The 18,637-nt window shown below is 37.7% G+C and overlaps 1 protein-coding gene across 8 annotated transcripts in view; it reads left to right on the forward strand.

The window, feature by feature from the left end:
- Positions 1-17,887, forward strand: part of LOC131074297 (TOM1-like protein 4) — a 59,188-nt gene extending 41,301 nt beyond the window's left edge. For all 8 annotated transcript variants that reach the window (XM_059207838.1, XM_059207839.1, XM_058010890.2 and 5 more), the window contains 3 exons: positions 8,438-8,523; positions 13,846-14,037; positions 16,327-17,887. In XM_059207838.1, coding sequence (XP_059063821.1) covers positions 8,438-8,523; positions 13,846-14,037; positions 16,327-17,368 — 1,320 coding nt within the window. In that variant the 3' untranslated portion in view covers positions 17,369-17,887. The remainder of the gene's footprint in view (positions 1-8,437; positions 8,524-13,845; positions 14,038-16,326) is intronic.
- The last annotated feature ends 750 nt before the right edge of the window (positions 17,888-18,637 follow it).

Below are 18,637 nucleotides of genomic sequence, written 5' to 3' on the forward strand. Positions count from 1 at the left end.
TGTGGGACCATGTTATTGATTGGTGGAGGCAGGATGTGAGTATTGGTTGTGTAGGATTTGGAGATGAAGAATTATAAGATAATTGGTTTAATATCTTAATTTTTTAATAAGTTCTGTTATTACCCTTTTGTTGTTAACTAATCTACACAACTTGTCAACTAAATATTTAAGATGATAAATTTCCACACATACCAAGGTGCAAGGATTGTAAATATAGGATAGAGAAACCTCTAGAAAGCTTCCAGCATTCAGTGGCACCAGAAAATTTTAGTGTAAGTTGCAACAGAAACTTCCAAAATAATCGTTCAAGAAGTTTCTAAAAAATGAATTTACATTTCCAGTAATTGCTGATTGTTGACGCATTTGTGACTTGTCTGTTCATACACTCTGAATACTGTGCATAAAAAACATTACGAACTTCATTCATCCATACCAGATTAGGTTATTACAACTCAGTTGACTCTCTTGCTGAATGATCCTGTGTGTCATTATCAATCAAAACCACATATAAAAGTAGATTTTTGTTGCTTAGGCTACACACGTGGAAATAATGTTTTGTAGTCTACTGTCCCCAGCTCTGATCCCACATTCCTGCCCACCCACCCCCTTTTGTGTTCCTGTATCTTCACATCCCCCTTTACAAAGGATTTGATGGTAAAGAAATTTCTGATGTGCTCTTTTTTAAAAGAGCGTGGTAATTGTTTTTGTTTAATTGTCATTCTAGAGCTAAAAACTCTATCTCCATTTCCTCTAGACCTTCAATTGGCTACTTGACCTTTGCAATGGGAAGATCTTCCCTTAAAAGAAAACTTTCAATTAGACTGTGGAAGTGAGCGAACGATCAAGCTGCATTATTCTCATGGTCAAATCAGTAAAATGCATTTGGAAAACAATAGAATCTCCTTTTCAGACGATCTATCTAGATAACATTTAAGTGGATTGAACATAGTGGTATCCATATAGATGGCACAAGATTTAATTCCTGTGGAGATAATCTAAAAAATGTAAACAAATGAATCTATTCTTATCGGCAAGTCAATGATCAAGAACCAATCAATAGTGGTACATTCTGGTAGGGTTTGATCGTCAATTTAGATTCTACCTTCTGGTATAAAGAGATAAACTTTTTGTAGGTTGTCTGATGTCATCAACAATCAAGCCAACTTAGCCATGCAGACTGTCATTTATTTTAGGTTTTACTTTTATACTAAATTATCACTGCTTGATGGAAAGAGAAATCTTTGATTAAAATTTAAATGATGCATATACTTTTGTGCACTATATTAATACAGTGCGAAAACACGCAATGGATTTCAAAGAATTGATTGATTTAACAGGATGAGCAAAACGCTCATAAATAATACAAGTTATTTACAAGAATAGCAAGTTTCTAAAAAGAAACTGCTGAGAAGATCGAAGACGATCTTTCTAAAATAGAATGTACACTGAATGAGCATTAATACTAAAATTAACATATTTTAATATTCTATTACCCTCCCTTAATGCTCAATCTATTAACTACGCCTATAGACCCCCTGAATTTTACAAATTTATCAGGACCAAGGGGCTTGGTGAATATGTCTGCTGGCTGCTCCGAGGTAGGAACATACAGCAACTGGATGGATCCGTCTTCAACCAGCTGTCGAATATAGTGACAATGCGTTTCCACATGCTTGGTTCTTTCATGGAAGACTGGATTCTTGGCGAGTTTGAGCACTCCCTGATTATCACAGAACAAGGGAGTAGGACCTGCCTGGGAGACATGCATATCCGCAAGCATTCGCCGAAGCCAAACCGCCTCACAAGATGCCTTAACTGCTCCCCGATACTCTGCTTCCGTCGAGGAGAGAGCCACTGCCTGCTGCTTCTTACTAGTCCATGTGACAGCACCAGATCCCAAACTAAACACATACCCTGCTGTAGACTTACGGTCATCAACCGAACCTGCCTAGTCAGAATCTGTGTAACCACTGAGTATAGGATTAGAACTCCGAGTGTACAGAAGTCCATAATCAAAAGTGCCACTCACATAATGCAGCACACGCTTCGCTGCTAACCAATGATCAGCCTTGGGAGCTGTCATGAAGCGTGAAATGTAGCTCACTGCAAAACTGATGTCAGGTCTAGTAGCAGTAAGATAGATGAGACTGCCCACTAGTTGCCTGAACAGAGATTCATCCACAACTGGTGAGGATGATTGAGCTGAAAGTTTGAGCCCGGGTTCCATAGGAGTAGAGGCAGGTTTGCAATCCTGCATTCTGAACCTGTCCACAAGACTTCTGGCATACTTGGACTGAGAGAGAAAGATACTGGTCTCAGTCTGCCAAACTTCAACTCCTAAGCAGTAATGTAGAAGTCCCAAATCTGTCATATCAAAAGTGCGGCACAAATCCTGTTTGATCCCAATGATCAAATGTGCTGAACTGCCAGTAATAATTAAGTCATCCACATAGACAACTATAAACAGAATATCATTACTAGTATGCTTGATATACAGGTTTGCATCAGGTGGACTCCGCTAAAAGCCATGATCTGTCAGGTACTTATCAATTTTCATGTACCAAGCTCGAGGAGCTTGTTTCAGACCATAGAGTGCTTTGACTAGTCTACAGACCTTCTGTTCTTGACCAGCAACCTTGAATCCTGGGGGTTGCGTCATGTAGACTTCTTCTTGTAAGTCACCATTCAAAAAAGCACTCTTTACGTCCATCTGATGGACTTTCCAACTGAACTGGGCTGCCAAGGCAAGAACGAGCCGTATGGTACTCATTTTGGCTGTAGGAGCAAAAGTCTCCTCGTAGTCAATGCCTTCTTTCTGTGAAAACCCACGAGCAACAAGACGAGCCTTATACTTGTCTAAGGTTCCATCAACTTTGTATTTTACTTTGTACACCCATTTGCAGCTAATGGGCTTCTTCCCTGAAGGAAGATCAGAAAGGGCCCAAGTGTGATTCTTCTGAAGACTTTGGAACTCAGCTTCCATAGCCTGTTCCCACTCAGGTATACCTTTAGCCTCTGAATATGTCTGAGGTTCAAAAACACTGTGTATGTTAGCCATGAGAGCAAAATTGACTGTATGCTGCTGTTTGCTCTTATTACGGGAGGTTCTACCCTCAATGAGCTCAGTATCCCTGAGATCACCAATCGTTTTGGCCCACCATTTAGGCCGGAGAGTAGAAGTGCTAACATCTGAAGGAGCTGGAAGAGGCTCAGGATCAGGAACAGGAGCAGCAAGAGGAGGATTATTCTCCGGAGGGAACTCAGGTAGTGCATCATCGAAAATAGATTCTGCATCATCCCTCCCATCAGGCGAACCTAATGGGATAAGAACACGGTGAGGCTGATCCTCAGAATTCTGCTCAGAAGAAGGGGACTGAAAGAATCCTCTGTCTTCATCAAATACAACATCACGATTGAAGATAAGACGTTCAGTGTCTATATCTATCAGTCTGTAGGCCTTATGGTGATCACTGTATCCTGTCATCATGAGTTTCTGACTTTTGGAATCCAACTTGGAGCGCTTAGCATCTGGAATCCAAACATAGGCAACAGAGCCAAAAACCTTCAGGTGGCTGATCCGAGGCTTCCGACCAGACCAAACCTCTTCTGGAGTCTTCCCCTTAACAACCTGAGTAGGAGAGCGGTTAAGAAGATAGACAGCAGTAAATACCGCTTCAGCCCAATACTTATTCGGAACACTCCTGTGTTGTAACATAGAACGAGCCATCTCAACAACCGTACGGTTGCGACGCTCGACAACACTGTTTTGCTGAGGAGTGTAGGGTGTAGTCAACTGGCGTTTGATGCCATGGGTATCACAGAAGTTGGAGAATGCAGAAGAACAAAATTCCCCCCCGTTATCTGTCCTAAGAGTAATGATACTTTGTCCAGACTCTTTTTCAACAAAGGACTTAAACTTCTGAAAGATACTAAATACATCTGATTTATGTTTAAGAAAGTACACCCACATCTTTCTACTAAAATCATCTACAATAAGCAAAAAATATTTGCAACCAGTAACAGAAGATGTATTCATAGGACCACAAATATCAGCATGAAGTAATTGAAGTACCTTAGATGCGCGCCAAGACTTTCCATGTGGGAATGAAGTCCGATGCTGTTTGCCAGCTTGACAGGCGCTGCATACTCCAAGATGTTGAGTCTGAATATCAGGTAACCCTGAAACAAGTCCCTCCCAAGACAGCTGAGAGAGATACTGAATGTTGAGATGTCCATATCTCTGATGCCACAAAGTGCTAAGAGGAGAAACACGAGCTGCCGGAGCCACTTCAGGAGAATCACCAGTGTCAAGGAGCCTATATAAGCCATGATCCTCTAGACCAACAGCAACAGTAAGACGAGTCTCCCGATCAATGATGGAGCACTTGTGAGCACTGAACACCACATCTAGTTGAGGAGAATTCCTCATAATCTGGCTGACAGAGAGCAGATTAAGTTCCATTCCAGGAACATAATACACATTCAAAAAAAGGAGAGTCCTGCCACCAGACTGTATCTGAACAGTGCCTCTGCCAACAACTGTATACTCCTCACCTCCGCCAAATACAACGGAATCACTGAAAGGTGAGAAGTCTGTAAACCAGTCACGCCGATGAGAAAAGTGACGTGATGCACCAGAATCGATGTACCAAGCAGAAGACCTGGCATGATCTGAAGACCTCTTAGCCATAAAAGCATAAAAGGCGGACTCCTTCTGCTCGGAATGTTCTGCAACATGCGCCTTCTGGTGTGACCCTCCCTGCTTCTTTTGTTCAGAAGCGAGCCTCTGACGGCAATCTTTCTTCATATGGCCGTACTTGTGACAGTAATTGCACTGCACATTTTTCTTCTTAGCTCCATCCTGAGAAGAGCCTTTCTGCTGAGAAGACTGAGAGGACTGAAATTTGCCTTTATCCTTCTGAAAGGATTGAGCTGTGAAGGCATTTTCCGAGGAGGCTGATGTAGTACTACTACCAAATTGCTGTTTCCAGCGATCCTGCTGTAGAAGTTTGGTGCACAGTTCTGAAAACTTCAGATCAACATTAGTGGAAGTAATATTGAGGGTTTCAATGAAGTGTTCATACGATTTCGGAAGACTTTTCAAAGTGATTACAACCATGTCTTCTTCCTCCATAGTCCGACCAATAGCTTCGAGTTGATCTCGAATGTCTCCATAGTCCGACCAATAGCTTCGAGTTGATCTCGAATGTCCTTAATCCTCGTGAGGTGCTCCTGTAAGGACATACGTTCGTCCATCATAATGGAGAACAACTGATTCTTCAGAAAGAATGCTCGGCTCTTGTCGGATGTCTCATGCAATTCCTTCAGATGCTTCCAGATGTCAGAAGCTGTCTTGCCGGAAGGAATCTGCGGTAACTGATCATCAGTTACTGAGAGTTTGAGAAGCATGACTGCCTCCCGATTGCGTTCATCAAACTTATCTTGATCTGCACCAGGTGTACCAGGACTGAGTTCTTTGCCCAAAACAAGCTGGTCAAGACGCCTATATTCAAAAATGGTCAACATACGCTGTTTCCAGATGTTGTAGTTGTGACCATTAAAGCGTTGACTGCCTTCTAGCATCAGATTGGTGAGAGAAGCCATTTGCACGGTTCCCAAGAAAAATTCCTGGCTGACCCAGAAAAATCCAAGGACAACCCAAAAAAGCGTACAAAAAACCCAGAAGGATTCTCCTGTCAGAATTTGGATTCGCGGGCTCGAAAAATGAGGCACGAAAATCGAGGCACCCAGAAAAAAAGAACAACAACCCAGATTAGGGTTTGAAAAACCCACCACGAATCTGCAAGAAAAAAATATTGTCGATAAAAAAATGGAGGTAAACACCTCAGTCGAAAAATGTAGAATCCGTGGGCAGTTGCAGGTGACTGAAGAAACCTTGGCCCGGAGAAAGAAGGCACCGTCGCGTCACTAGAACCGAGCCCAGAGCTGAAGTCGCGACGCTGTGTGTAGAGAGGTGCAGGTCGTGATCAAAAGTTGCAGGTGCCGAAGCGACGCAGGTCGCGACGCCAGAGGTCACGAACAGTGGAGGTTGCAGGCGGAGGTCACGGGAGCCGAACAGGCATGACGCGAACAGAGCGCGCGAACAGGTGGCGTTGCAGGCGGAGGTCGCGGGAGCCGAAGTCAAAAACTCGCCCAGGTGTTGCACAGAGCCGCGAACACCAAAATTCGACGATTCCACCGCTAATCACAATGCGAACGCCAAACAAATCGATGAAAAAAAATCGACGATTCCGCCCCAGCCAAGAAAAACAATGATAAATTTTTCAAACAAATAATTTCGAAAATTTCCACTAGGATAAAATTTTTTTTCGAAAAAATTCCTGTAGCTCTGATACCATAATACAGTGCGAAAACACGCAATGGATTTCAAAGAATTGATTGATTTAACAGGATGAGCAAAATGCTCATAAATAATACAAGTTATTTACAAGAATAGCAAGTTTCTAAAAAGAAACTGCTGAGAAGATCGAAGACGATCTTTCTAAAATAGAATGTACACTGAATGAGCATTAATACTAAAATTAACATATTTTAATATTCTATTATATATTAGGGTTTTGAGGCTTCATATGTAATGAGTCACACTAATCAATGATACTTTGTAATAAATGATATTATTCATGCCAGGTCAACCAGGACATAAAAATAAGGCATATTTATGTTCAAGTTCTCAAAATCTCAGATGTAATGTTGTAATGGTACATTGAGAATTATAAACAGTAAATGATGAATGTCATCCATTGATTTGGAGTAAATCTTGGGTCGGCCAAGTGGCAGTCCCTGACAGAATTTTTAAAATTTATGAAAATTTATTTTCTATATATTTTATGTATTTGTATTTACAGTTTTGGGCCCCTCTGGAGTACAACTTGGTCCTGATACTTTGCTTGGTTGCCTTGATGGATCGCTTTAGGATTTAATTATTTCTTGAAGACCTTTGTATTAGTTCATGACCGAAGCTCTATTAGCACATACAAAACTGCCACCAAACATTTTCACTTTGTTAATAAGTTTGTTCCTATCAAACTGCCATTTTAATTTCCAAGGAGACAGTTCATTACCAAATGTGGTTGCTATTTAGTTCTAATTGGGAACCCTAATTTACTACTCTTAGTGAGTTTTCAAAACTATAGGATAGTTGAATTTGAAGTATGAAAGCGGTGTAGCAGGCATACATCTCTCTTACAGAGTATGCCCCTTTTGTATACTCTCTTAGTTGAAATAAAATCTATTTTGTCTACCATTGATGCCGCACAATACATACAGCTCCACAACTACTAGTGTTCCCTGATTTATCAACCTTTTTTAAATCGTTCACTTTGTCTTGCTTAAATTTGTATCTTGTATAATTTTAAGTATTAGGTTTTTCTACAGTGGTCTGCTTAGGTCCCCAGAGCTCATTTTGATAGAGCGTGAATGCCCTTCAACATATAAGCAGATTCTTTGGTAATTTTCAATTGCACAACTCTCACTGGTTTTGAGTTCTATCTGTAAGTATTTTCTCTTATATGAATATTTTGTATTAAAGATGAGGCGAATGTGTCTTTTAATATCTGACTTTGTACATATTTCTTCAAATTCCATTTGGTAGGGTTTGAGCAGTGTCATTGGATACTTTTCCTCCCCTATCTAGATACACATATCCAAATATTGGATAATATATATAGAAACAATACTCTTGTATACGGCATGGATATTGTATCCAGACATCCTTATATGAGCCTATATTTGGACTATATCTCATGCGTGTGGATTTAGTACCACATCATGGTGCTGTATCTGGTTTAAAACAATATTCAAAAGCTGCAAAAACAACAGAATCAAAATAATTGATCATATGCACACACACACACACACACACACACACATTTACATCATTAAAGATACATAATAATTTATAAAACAAAATAAATATTATAAACGAAAATATAAAAACTAAAAGAATTATGAATAAATATTATAAAAGTTATTTTCTATATCTTTAGATGTCAAATAATGGATTGCCATATGTGTATTAGAGGATATTGAAAATTTGCTGTATCTGCATCTGATACCATACCCATATTCGACACAGTATTTGTTTCCATGCAACTCTGCATTTGTGGAATGACTCTCCATGCCTTATTAGTGCTCTTATATTTGTTTCGTTTACTTTATTTTGGTTTTGTTTTTGACAACTATTAAAAGGGTGACTATTCATGGAATTTATATAGTTGATTCACTTTGCATGGTTGATTAACATCTCATAGAAAGTTGTTAAGTTGCTCAACTATCATGCCTCCACTATTTTCTTAATTCTATGCCAAACAACATATTGAAGTGTTTGATATCTTATTTTTGTTCCTTTGTAGGTTAGCAATTATGACATTTTAGCTAAATTCATTTCTAAATGTTATTTGGGTGTTTTTTTATGCAGGCTGTCAAAGATGAAGTTATTGTAGATCTTGTTGAACAATGTCGTTCCAGTCAGAGAAGAGTTTTGCAGCTTGTAAATACAACATCGTGAGTATATGCTGAGTAGGATTTTTTTTCAAGATGCTCTCCCGACCTTTCAGCCATTGCATTTACATAAATAAAAGGACACAGAGCATTTAACATATTTGCTAATTATGTCATGCCCCGTCAGGATTACATCCTTCACTTTCATGACCCAGGCCATAATACATCCATCATCATTAAATAAACTCAGAAAATTGTCTTACTCCATAAGACTTCACAATTTTCTGATCAGACCAAGACTAAGAGCTAAGGAAGAAGTCAATCATCATTAATTTGTTTCTAATCTATAAAGAAGCAACTTCATACAGATTCTTAGATCAGCAATCTAAGTATAAACTATATATCTGACAACGACTACATGATATATGACATGACAGCAACTATATATATATCTGATATATGACAGGCCTGCAATCCAGATAGCAGCAACTAGTCATCAATCTGTTCAGCAAACACAAGCAAGTGGTTTATTATGAAGTAAGCTGATACAAAGAAACGACACGATCTTGAGGAGTAACATGATTTTAGTTAGTAATGATTCTCTAAATGATGATATTTGGGATGAGATGTGAATTAGTGAACAAACAAATAGTTCTGAAGAGGCACATCCACTCTCTCAAGGGACATTTCTCTCCCTACTTGACATAAAGTTATAAAATGAAAGACTACAATGGGGAGAGGGAAAATGAAGGAATACGTTTGATAATGATCAGTTGCAGATTTATATACTGACTAGTATTGGGTATGATGCATAAAGCATAGTTGCAAACTTAAGAAGAATAGTTGCAGATTTATATATTGACTATTATTGGGTATGATGCATAAAGCATAGACGCTGATGTTACTGATTTTCTATTTGGTCTTCCTAGTAGGAATGTATGCAGATATTCTATGGCTTATAATATGCATAGATATGCATAATTAATGATAATTCAGATTCCTTTAAAGCTTCAGCCAATCTGCCATCCCATTATGGAGGGAAGATATGTGCATATAAGGAATGCGAGCCATTCCATGCTCTTGGGCTGGATGGAACAGCTCGAGGCGCCTTTTATGATCTCCCAAGTGGTGCTCCATAATGATGATGGGTTGTTGGGTAGAACCTTTAAGGAATCCCACATGTATATTATGTAATTTACAATAATGATTAAGATAATGTCCCTAACCCTAGTAGGAATGATTTATTTTTATATCTAATATGATTGAGGGGTCTTAATTAGGATATAATTGGTAAAGGATATCTCTGTTTCATTCCTTACTTTACTTGAGAATTGTGATTTTAGGGCAAAAACTAGGATATTGGAAAAGGGGACATTACAAATAACCAATGAATATGTTGTGGGAAAGCCATTATAAGGTAAGGGAGTGTGTTGAATCAAAAGAAAAGTAACTGAAATTAGATAAGAAACAAAAGAGCAAGAGATTAAAAATTATGAATGAAAGAGAGTAAGAGGATGATGAAGACTAAAATGAAGTTGTGCGAATAATTTGTCACTATCCACTTCTTAACTCCATGGATGAGTAGAGCTTGTTAATAAGTTTAACATACTATGGTGCTTGCTAACAAACTAATCTAATCATTAGGACCCTTGTATCTGAAAGCTCTTAAAAGCTGAAACTTTGATTAAAAGAAGTAATTATAAGATCCATGAGTGGAACCTTTTGTTTAGTGCTGGTGAAATTTATGTAATTTTGTAATATTTACTCATTTTACTTTTGGATTGCAATTGGTGTGGCAAACCATTTAGAATTAACATCTCAACCCTCTTTTGTTGCCTTTTCAACCTTACGTTTTATATACTGTTTTGGTTGAGTAGGTGAAACCGTGAATGGTTTGAGTTTCCTTTGCTAACATCCAATTCTCTTGATATTTTTTTATTTCTGTGCTTTTCTTCAAATTCTTCCATATGACCTTCAAATTTTGCTTTTTGTTCTTCATTAAGTTCATTCTTGTGCTCCTCTTCAGATTATTCCTTGTGCTTTTCATCAAAATCCTCCTTATCCAAGAAAGTGTCTTGTGTGTTTATTTGTTCGTGCAAGGCAATCTTCTTTATCATTTACTAAAGCTTCATGAGCTTCTCTAGTACATGTTTAAATTATTTTAATTGTTCCCACAGCTTCTTGTGGAGGATATCCAAGATTAATATCCAAATCATTGATAGTTTAGCATAGAAATCATGTTGCAAAACATGTTTATCTATAGTGAGCTTCATATTTTCAAAAATCCCGAGCCTTGTCACCATAGACATGTGCCTGCTTTAATTTTTTTGTAAATTGAAGCTATTCAATTTGTCTATTCTGCATAATTTATTCATCAAACAATAACATGAAATTAAACATTGTGGATTGTGCCTCGCAATCTGAGCTGAGTTGGATTGCCACTTTTTTCCTTTGATTGCTGACAGAATTCCTGAGGCCTGCCTTATCACAAATAAACTGTGTTTTAAAATTTTTTCCAAGCATTGTGATTAACTTGGATTTTTTTGAAAAAAACTGCAATTTATTCACAATTAAACTGGTTCATTTAATTTTCCTATTAAATACTTGTTTGAATTTTTAGTCAAAACGTCATTTTTACTTTGCAGATTTGGATCTTACTTAAGTAACCAAACGTTGGATCAATTTTAGGGCACATTCGAGGGCATTCATTTTTCAGCAAATACCCATTCCATTCTTTCTTACTTAGGGCCTAATTATTGCCATATGGCCTTGACACCCATATTTTTTGAAAGGTTTGGAGCTTGGTTTTAAATGGCAGAAACTTTTTTGGACTGCACTGGATGGGAAAGTAGCCTTTTAAGTCCTTGATTTGGCTTGAAATAACAGAGATGGTATTTCCCCATTTAAATTCTTTTTTCTAGCAATTTTTAATTTTCCAGACTTTTTGTTTTTGCAAATTTTGCCTTCAGTAATTCTTGAGCAATTGAATTACAATTATACATTTGGTTTGCAGAGTCAATCCTAATCCCAATTAATGCTACTATGATATGAAAGCTTCTTTAGTTGAAAACAAAATATTTGGATCTCCTCCTTGCTTTTCTTTGCTCGAGGTTATGGTTTTCTCCTTTTTTTTGGCTTCTTCTCATTGTTCTTTCAATTTATTTATTTTTTCAACAAGGGATTGAAAGCCATCCTTCATTCTGTATGTCTCTGCTGTTTTGCTCAACTCTCTTTACTAGACTTCTTGATCTCTTCTCGGCTTAAAAAATTCTCATGTTCTATATCTAACCAAGAAACTTTGAACAGTTTCTTCCCAAAGTAAATCCTTTCTTCCCGTAAAGCCTTTATACCAATGCCATGGTTTATTCATAAAGGACAAAATATAAGCACTCACCAATTCATATTCTGGTAATGACAAGTGATAAATATATGCTACAATTTTCTAGCATCTCTTTTTAGAAATATTGATTTCCCTGGTGATGAAATATTGATTTGCATGTTCGTCTCTAAAAGTTACTGCTAAATGGACCTTCCTATTATAAATCTGAAAATGAGAACATAGGGGGGTATTGGATCTTGAAATTTGTTTCAAATTCAAAATTCCGAACAATGGCAGATATGGTTATCTTAGTCAAAAAATATGAATACTTTTCTTTCTGCTAGAGTTGCTACTACTATTGAAATTGAAAATGCAACATTCTTGAAAAACTACTTACCATGGGCATAGCTCCCTCAACATTGCTTGGAGTTTTTTATGTTTGTCACCTGTTGGAAAGTTCTTGCAGAGTTATTTTAGATGGTGCAGGAATTATTTTAATTGAATATTTTTCCTAAGAGAAATTCACAGTTTAAGATGAGGTGTCTGTAAACATTGTTGGCAAAATATCTCCATATCTGTAGAAAACTTCTTCCACTTGCCCAAATCATTACTCTTATTCTACATGCAAAAAGCAAACATCCAACATACTGGAAATACAGCATGTGTGGTGGGTACCAGTGCACCCTAATATTTAGTAACTCCAAAAAGAATTTGAGATAGTGTTACACTGTAGAATGCTCCAGGAAAAGATCACTGCACATGATCTTTCTTATGTTCCCCAATTTATGTTATCTCATTATCTCATACTGAAAGTGGTAATTTACAATAATACGATTACTGTTAATCTAATAATAATGGGAGGTAGCAAGCCCTTAACCAAAATGTTACACAATTGATTGATACCTTGGCCAATATTAGTTAAACTACAAGCTACCCATTAGACCTAGTGTAACTAACTAAGCATTATGCATGCTGCAAATTGGCTGCTTGTAACCCCATGTATATCAGTATAGCTTGGGCCTAGGTGTATATCATGCCACTCCCCTTATTGCATAACACTGTTGTTTTAACTAAGTTAAAGTCACCTCTCAGGATAATGATGTTCTAGTTGTTGGGATGTAGAAAGAGAGAATTTTTTCTTTACCTGTGTTGTTGGAGAAGAACACACCCACCGATGCCCAAAAAGAAAACTGGATTGATTTTATTAGAAAATTAAGCAGATTCCATATCATCACAATGTTTCCTGCTCTTTTTATTGGTTCCCTGTATGCTTTCGGTGCTCTTCTACATTACCATTTCTTATTTAGTAACTTAGTTTTACCAATCCTTGTTTCTTGTTAAAGAAACTGCCTACTTCGCAAGTGCTAATTTCTTTCAAAGAATTTTTTGTGTGTTCTCCATTAACCTCACCTTACATTTTTTAGATTAAAGCTTCAATAGGATGAGCTTTCTTCTATCCATCAGGGTATAGTGATGGGGGTAATTTGCTGCTAAATAGTTTCTTCTTCTTATTTAGCTTCTTGGGATTGAATAAGGCCAAGGTTCTCTTTTTCGGTATTTTTTTCCATCCCTCTTTTTTCTTCATATCTACCTCATTCTGACCATTTTCAAAGCTTTAGGTTTATTTGAGATGGAGAAGCATTCCTGTCATGGGAGTCAATATTTGAGACGAACGAGTATCTCAGAATTATGGAGGATTTAGCTCTAGCACCATATTCACATATCAATAAGCTTATTTTTGACTGCATGTTCATTGAATTGTTTGTTAATTTTGTTTTGTCTGATTCTTAACTACATCTGCATTTTAACCTTATTTCAAAGTCTTAAATCCTTGGACTTTATTGTTTCCTCAAACCCTTTAAGCTTTGTTGTTCACGTTTCATTTGATTAAAATTTTATTGAAATATTTCGGGTACATAGAAATGCTAGTAAAATGGAAGGTGAAAGCTAGAGATGCAAGAACTATGGTTAACAACCACATAATATGCTCTTCAAATGCTTTTTCAATTTGAGTTCTATTTTATTTCTGGAAATGTTAGCTCATGTCTTGGTCATTGTGATTACAGGGATGAGGAGCTTCTTCGACAAGGTCTTGTATTAAATGACGACTTACAAAATGTACTTGCAAAGCACGATGCTATAGCATCGGGATCTCCTTTACCACAGGAACCAATAACTTTCAGTTCTAATGCACCGTCTGCCAGTGCTCCCTATGAGGAGGATGAAGCAGAAGATGACTTCACCAAATTGGCCCGCAGGTAATGAAGATATTTTATTTATTAAACTGTTAGAAGTAATGAAAACATTATTTCAGTACCATGCTGGAATAAGGGTTGATAGTGAGTGATTTTTAATTTTTTATTGACATTTTAATGAGTTTCTGACACTTCCTCATGTATGTTTTGTCTTCTAGAATGTCTTTCATGTCATGCACGCCTTCAAACCCCAGAACACCAAGTTTATAGAGTGTTTTCTTTTTGAGTCTGAAGCTGACCCTTGGACCCATATATCAGTATGTGATATGGCAAAGGTCATTTCATATGTCGAGTTTAGTTTGTACCAGAGAGTAATGTTGGGCAGCTGTTGATTATATGAAGGGGAATGTTTCCCTTAGAAGGGGAATGTTTTTCAGTTGGCCCCTGATGGGGTGGTTGAGGGAATGCCAGCACATCCCCAAGACCTTGAGGATACTCGACCTCATACCTCAGAATTTTTGGAAACCTGTGCCTGTTCCCTACTCTAGAATTGGAAAAAAAAGAGAGTTTTTTTAAAGGATTTGTTCTGGAAAAGTGAGCAACTAACCCTAACCCAAAACGTTCTATTGGTCCCACCCACACCCTTCAACCTTCAAAAACTTATATAAAGACATCGCACCTTCAATCCAAATCACTATCAAGTTTTCATTGCATTGAACAAGAGTGAACCATGAGAGAGCAAGGCTGCAAGAGTGAGAAAAAGGAAGAACAAGTCTTCATTTATCAATTGTTCAATGCATTCATCAAGTCTTCAAGGTAAGCCTTTGGTCTTCATCTTTGACAAATAGACCAGCCATTTGCCCTTTGGTTCTAGGGAATGCCAGCACATCCCCAAGACCTTGAGGATACTCGACCGCATACCTCAGAATTTTTGGAAACCTGTGCCTGTCCCCTACTCTAGAATTGTTAAAAAAAGAGAGTTTTTTTAAAGGATTTGTTCTGGAAAAGTGAGCAACTAACCCTAACCCTAAAAGTTCTATTGGTCCCACCCACACCCTTCAAAAACTTATAAAAAGACATTGCACCCTCAATCCAAATCACTATCAAGTTTTCATTGCATTGAACAAGAGTGAACCATAAGAGAGCAAGGCTGCAAGAGTGAGAAAAAGGAAGAACAAGTCTTCATTTATCAATTGTTCAATGCATTCATCAAGTCTTCAAGGTAAGCCTTTGGTCTTCATCTTTGACAAATAGACCAGCCATTTGCCCTAGGTTTTTAGTTCTACTGCTACTGAGAGCAGCTGATTTGCTTATTGCCTCATCCATTTTATTAAGAGGAACGAGCTTACCATTAGGATGGCAGACAAGCTTGTAGTTGTACATAGCACCATGTGTCTCATTGACCAAATTATGCTCTAGGAGGGTAGAGAAGCTTGTAGTTGTACATAGCACCATGTGTTTCATTGACCACAATATGTTCTAGAAGAGCAGAGAAGCTTGTAGTTGTGCATAATACCATGTGTCTCATTGACCACAATCTATTTATGTACAAGGAGATTCTAACAGTTTGATGGGATGTGTAGAGCCAAAGGAGTAAGAACCGGTTGATGATGATGTGACAGAGATAGGGTTGGTTGGTATTGGTTTAGAGGATCTTGGCATCAAGAAGTTCAACAGTTTGAGTGATGAGGAGTTTGGCATGGACTTTGGGGATGATGATTAGAAGCATCAGGCCATTGACCAATTGTATTTTGTGATTTGAATAATATATTTGATACAAGTATTTGGCATTGCTATTTTCATTTTTCAATGCAATGTGTTTAGTTGCTGGTATTTCAAAGTTTCAATTGTTCTTCCTTACACATTTTTTGATAACTAACTTTTCAAGTACCAGATATATTTGCACCACCATCCCCCCCGCTTTCACCAAACCTAGGCCCTTTTGTCCCCCATCCCCACCTTCTGAGACTCTGCGGAACTATGGTAAAATGCTTTTTTGATTCCAAAACAAGGAAGATTTGGTTTCTATTGAAATATTTTTTCTTGATGGGGTGTTTATTTATGGTTACCACTTAAAATATTTCTAGCTTCCTCTACTAACCATTTATGGGCTTATTCATCTCCCTAGTTTGTCTGACATCATTATAGAAGATGTTTAGCATTGTTCTCATGTGAATTAATATAAGGTGTATGTTATTGAAGAACTTTAATAGATTTGTTATTTTAACTTTACAATTGCAATCGGAGTGTTTCACATTTGAGCATACCTATATAACTCCATTCCGTTTGTGAGCAAGTTTTGCATTCATCTTCATTAGTGTTATTTGCTTCTAATGCTTTGTTGACGTGCAGGCCTTCACGTCTTCAAGCCATCGATCACCAGGATACTAGTTCTCAAAATAGCTTAACTGGTCAGTTGGCTTTGCCTGCCCCTGAAGATGTGGCTGAAGATAGTAGCAAAAGGGATGATCAGTTGGATTTGCCAGAGCCTCCACAACCGATTAAAACATCAAATGTTTCTAATCATGAACAACAGTTGATTGATCTTTTCAGTGGTGATTTAACTGGTGACATGTCACCTCAGGGTCCAGTGACCCCACCTCCTGTTACTCCTAGCAATGGGCATCCAGTATCGCCCTTAGCACCACAGCAAGATATACCAGGGAGTTCATATGCTTCTAATGGTTTTCAGCAGCAGCAGGTTTACCCTAATGGAAGTACGTTTCAGCAGCAGCCATATTACTCCCAAGGAAGCATGCCTAGCACACCGCAGTTTTCCTCTCAACAAGGCTATCAGAATTTACAACAGTACTCACCTTATTTAGGTCCACAATATCAGAACTATTCCTGGAATCCAGGACATTTTGTTCAAAATAGTTATGTTGTGCCTTGGGCATCTGGATTCAAGCAAGAACAGAGTCCTAATGCGAATGTAGGGACATATGGGTCAAGGCTTTATAACGCACCATCTCAGGTCTCACCAGTGTCATCCAGTTATCCACCTCCTCCCTGGACTTCTAGTAGTCTAGAATCTGTACCACAATCTATAAGCCCTCAGCAGAGAGCCATGCTTTATGGAAATAATACTGTTCCTGCCTCATCATCTCCATCAAATGTGGTACTTCCTTTGCAGCAACAAAGATCATTCAGTTCTCCAAGTGAGAGACCTGCATTAGCTGGAGAACAGCAGAGGGATTTAATAGGAAACATGCAAAACATGTCACTGCGTGGGAACATGGCAAGGCAAGCTTCATCTATAACCATACAGCCTCCTCCAAAACCTTATACTACTCCAGATCGACTGTTTGGGGATCTGATTGATTTGAGAAGTGCGAGTACAAACATCAAGACATCTAGGCTGTCACAAAACCTGTCAAAAGAGAGCAGTAGCTGAGAGGGAACAATTTAGTATTACAAGAAAATAACAAACCTATTCATATTCTTTTCATAGATTGGCTGGCATCTGCTGGCATCTGCAATTATAACACCATTTGATCAATTGCTATAGAAATGTTTGTCTATAATGTAGAATATTAGGGTCCCAGTAATATCCGTGGTTTTTTGTGGGAGTGTATTTTATTATGACATTTTGATTTATCATTGAGCTGCAGGCCCTTGGGGATACTCGGTTTATCATATCCTGAGAGGTATTCCACATTTGAATTTTTAGAATTAGATTCATTTTCCACAAATTTTAGACAGCATGATCGTTATCGGGATTTGCTGTATCACTTGATTTGTGCCTATGAGATATAATCTGCCTTTGCAGAGAAGGATTATTATCCACCATATTTAGTCAGAAAACTTCTGGAGGAGTGTTGTACAGAGACTGATTATATGCAGTTATTTTCCTGTGATGTAAATACCTTTGTATCAGGTGAAGTAATAAATTACGTTGATATTACAACTCGTAGGAATGCATTACAAATAAATTTTTTAACAGTACAATTTCTAGATATATCCTTTGGCATCTAAATGCACCGGTTAATTTTAATTTTTTTGTATTTTTGGGACTTGACCTATGTGTTTATAAGAAATCTCAAGAGGACCTTTAGTAGTCATATACTTAAGTATAGACTAATGACATTTTCCATCATGTATGTTGGTAATAATTACAAGGCAATAAGGGGCCACTTGGCACACAAGCATGACCTTTAGTAGTCATATACTTCAGTATACACTAATGACATTTTCCATCATGTATGTTGGTAATAATTACAAGGCAATAAGGGGCCACTTGGCGCACAAGCATTTGTTAGTAGGGGTACAGACGGTGAATTGCAATCCACTAGTTTTGGCGTTTTCACCCCACCTTTCAAGCATGCACCTCTGAGCCATTTTAGAAAAACAAATGTTTATGCACAAGTCAATAGTTATATGATGGCATGTTATTGATGTTACAGCTCCAGCTCTATGGTTCAATTGTACAATCATCTTTGAAATAAAATATACATTGTCTATGAGCATCCCCATATATTCTGATCACCGCGTTAAAACCATATTTTTTCAGTATTGGAGAAGAGCGAAATCTACTGTGCCAAGAGTGATGTAGGAACACCCTTTTTTTTCAATTGTACATCTCTTAATTGATTTGTATTATATTTTACATTTGAATGCATTGTAGAACAGTTGTACCTATACTATCACATTTAGAACACTAAAA

The sequence above is a fragment of the Cryptomeria japonica genome, chromosome 7 (genome assembly GCF_030272615.1).
Source record: "Cryptomeria japonica chromosome 7, Sugi_1.0, whole genome shotgun sequence".
Lineage (NCBI taxonomy): Eukaryota > Viridiplantae > Streptophyta > Pinopsida > Cupressales > Cupressaceae > Cryptomeria > Cryptomeria japonica.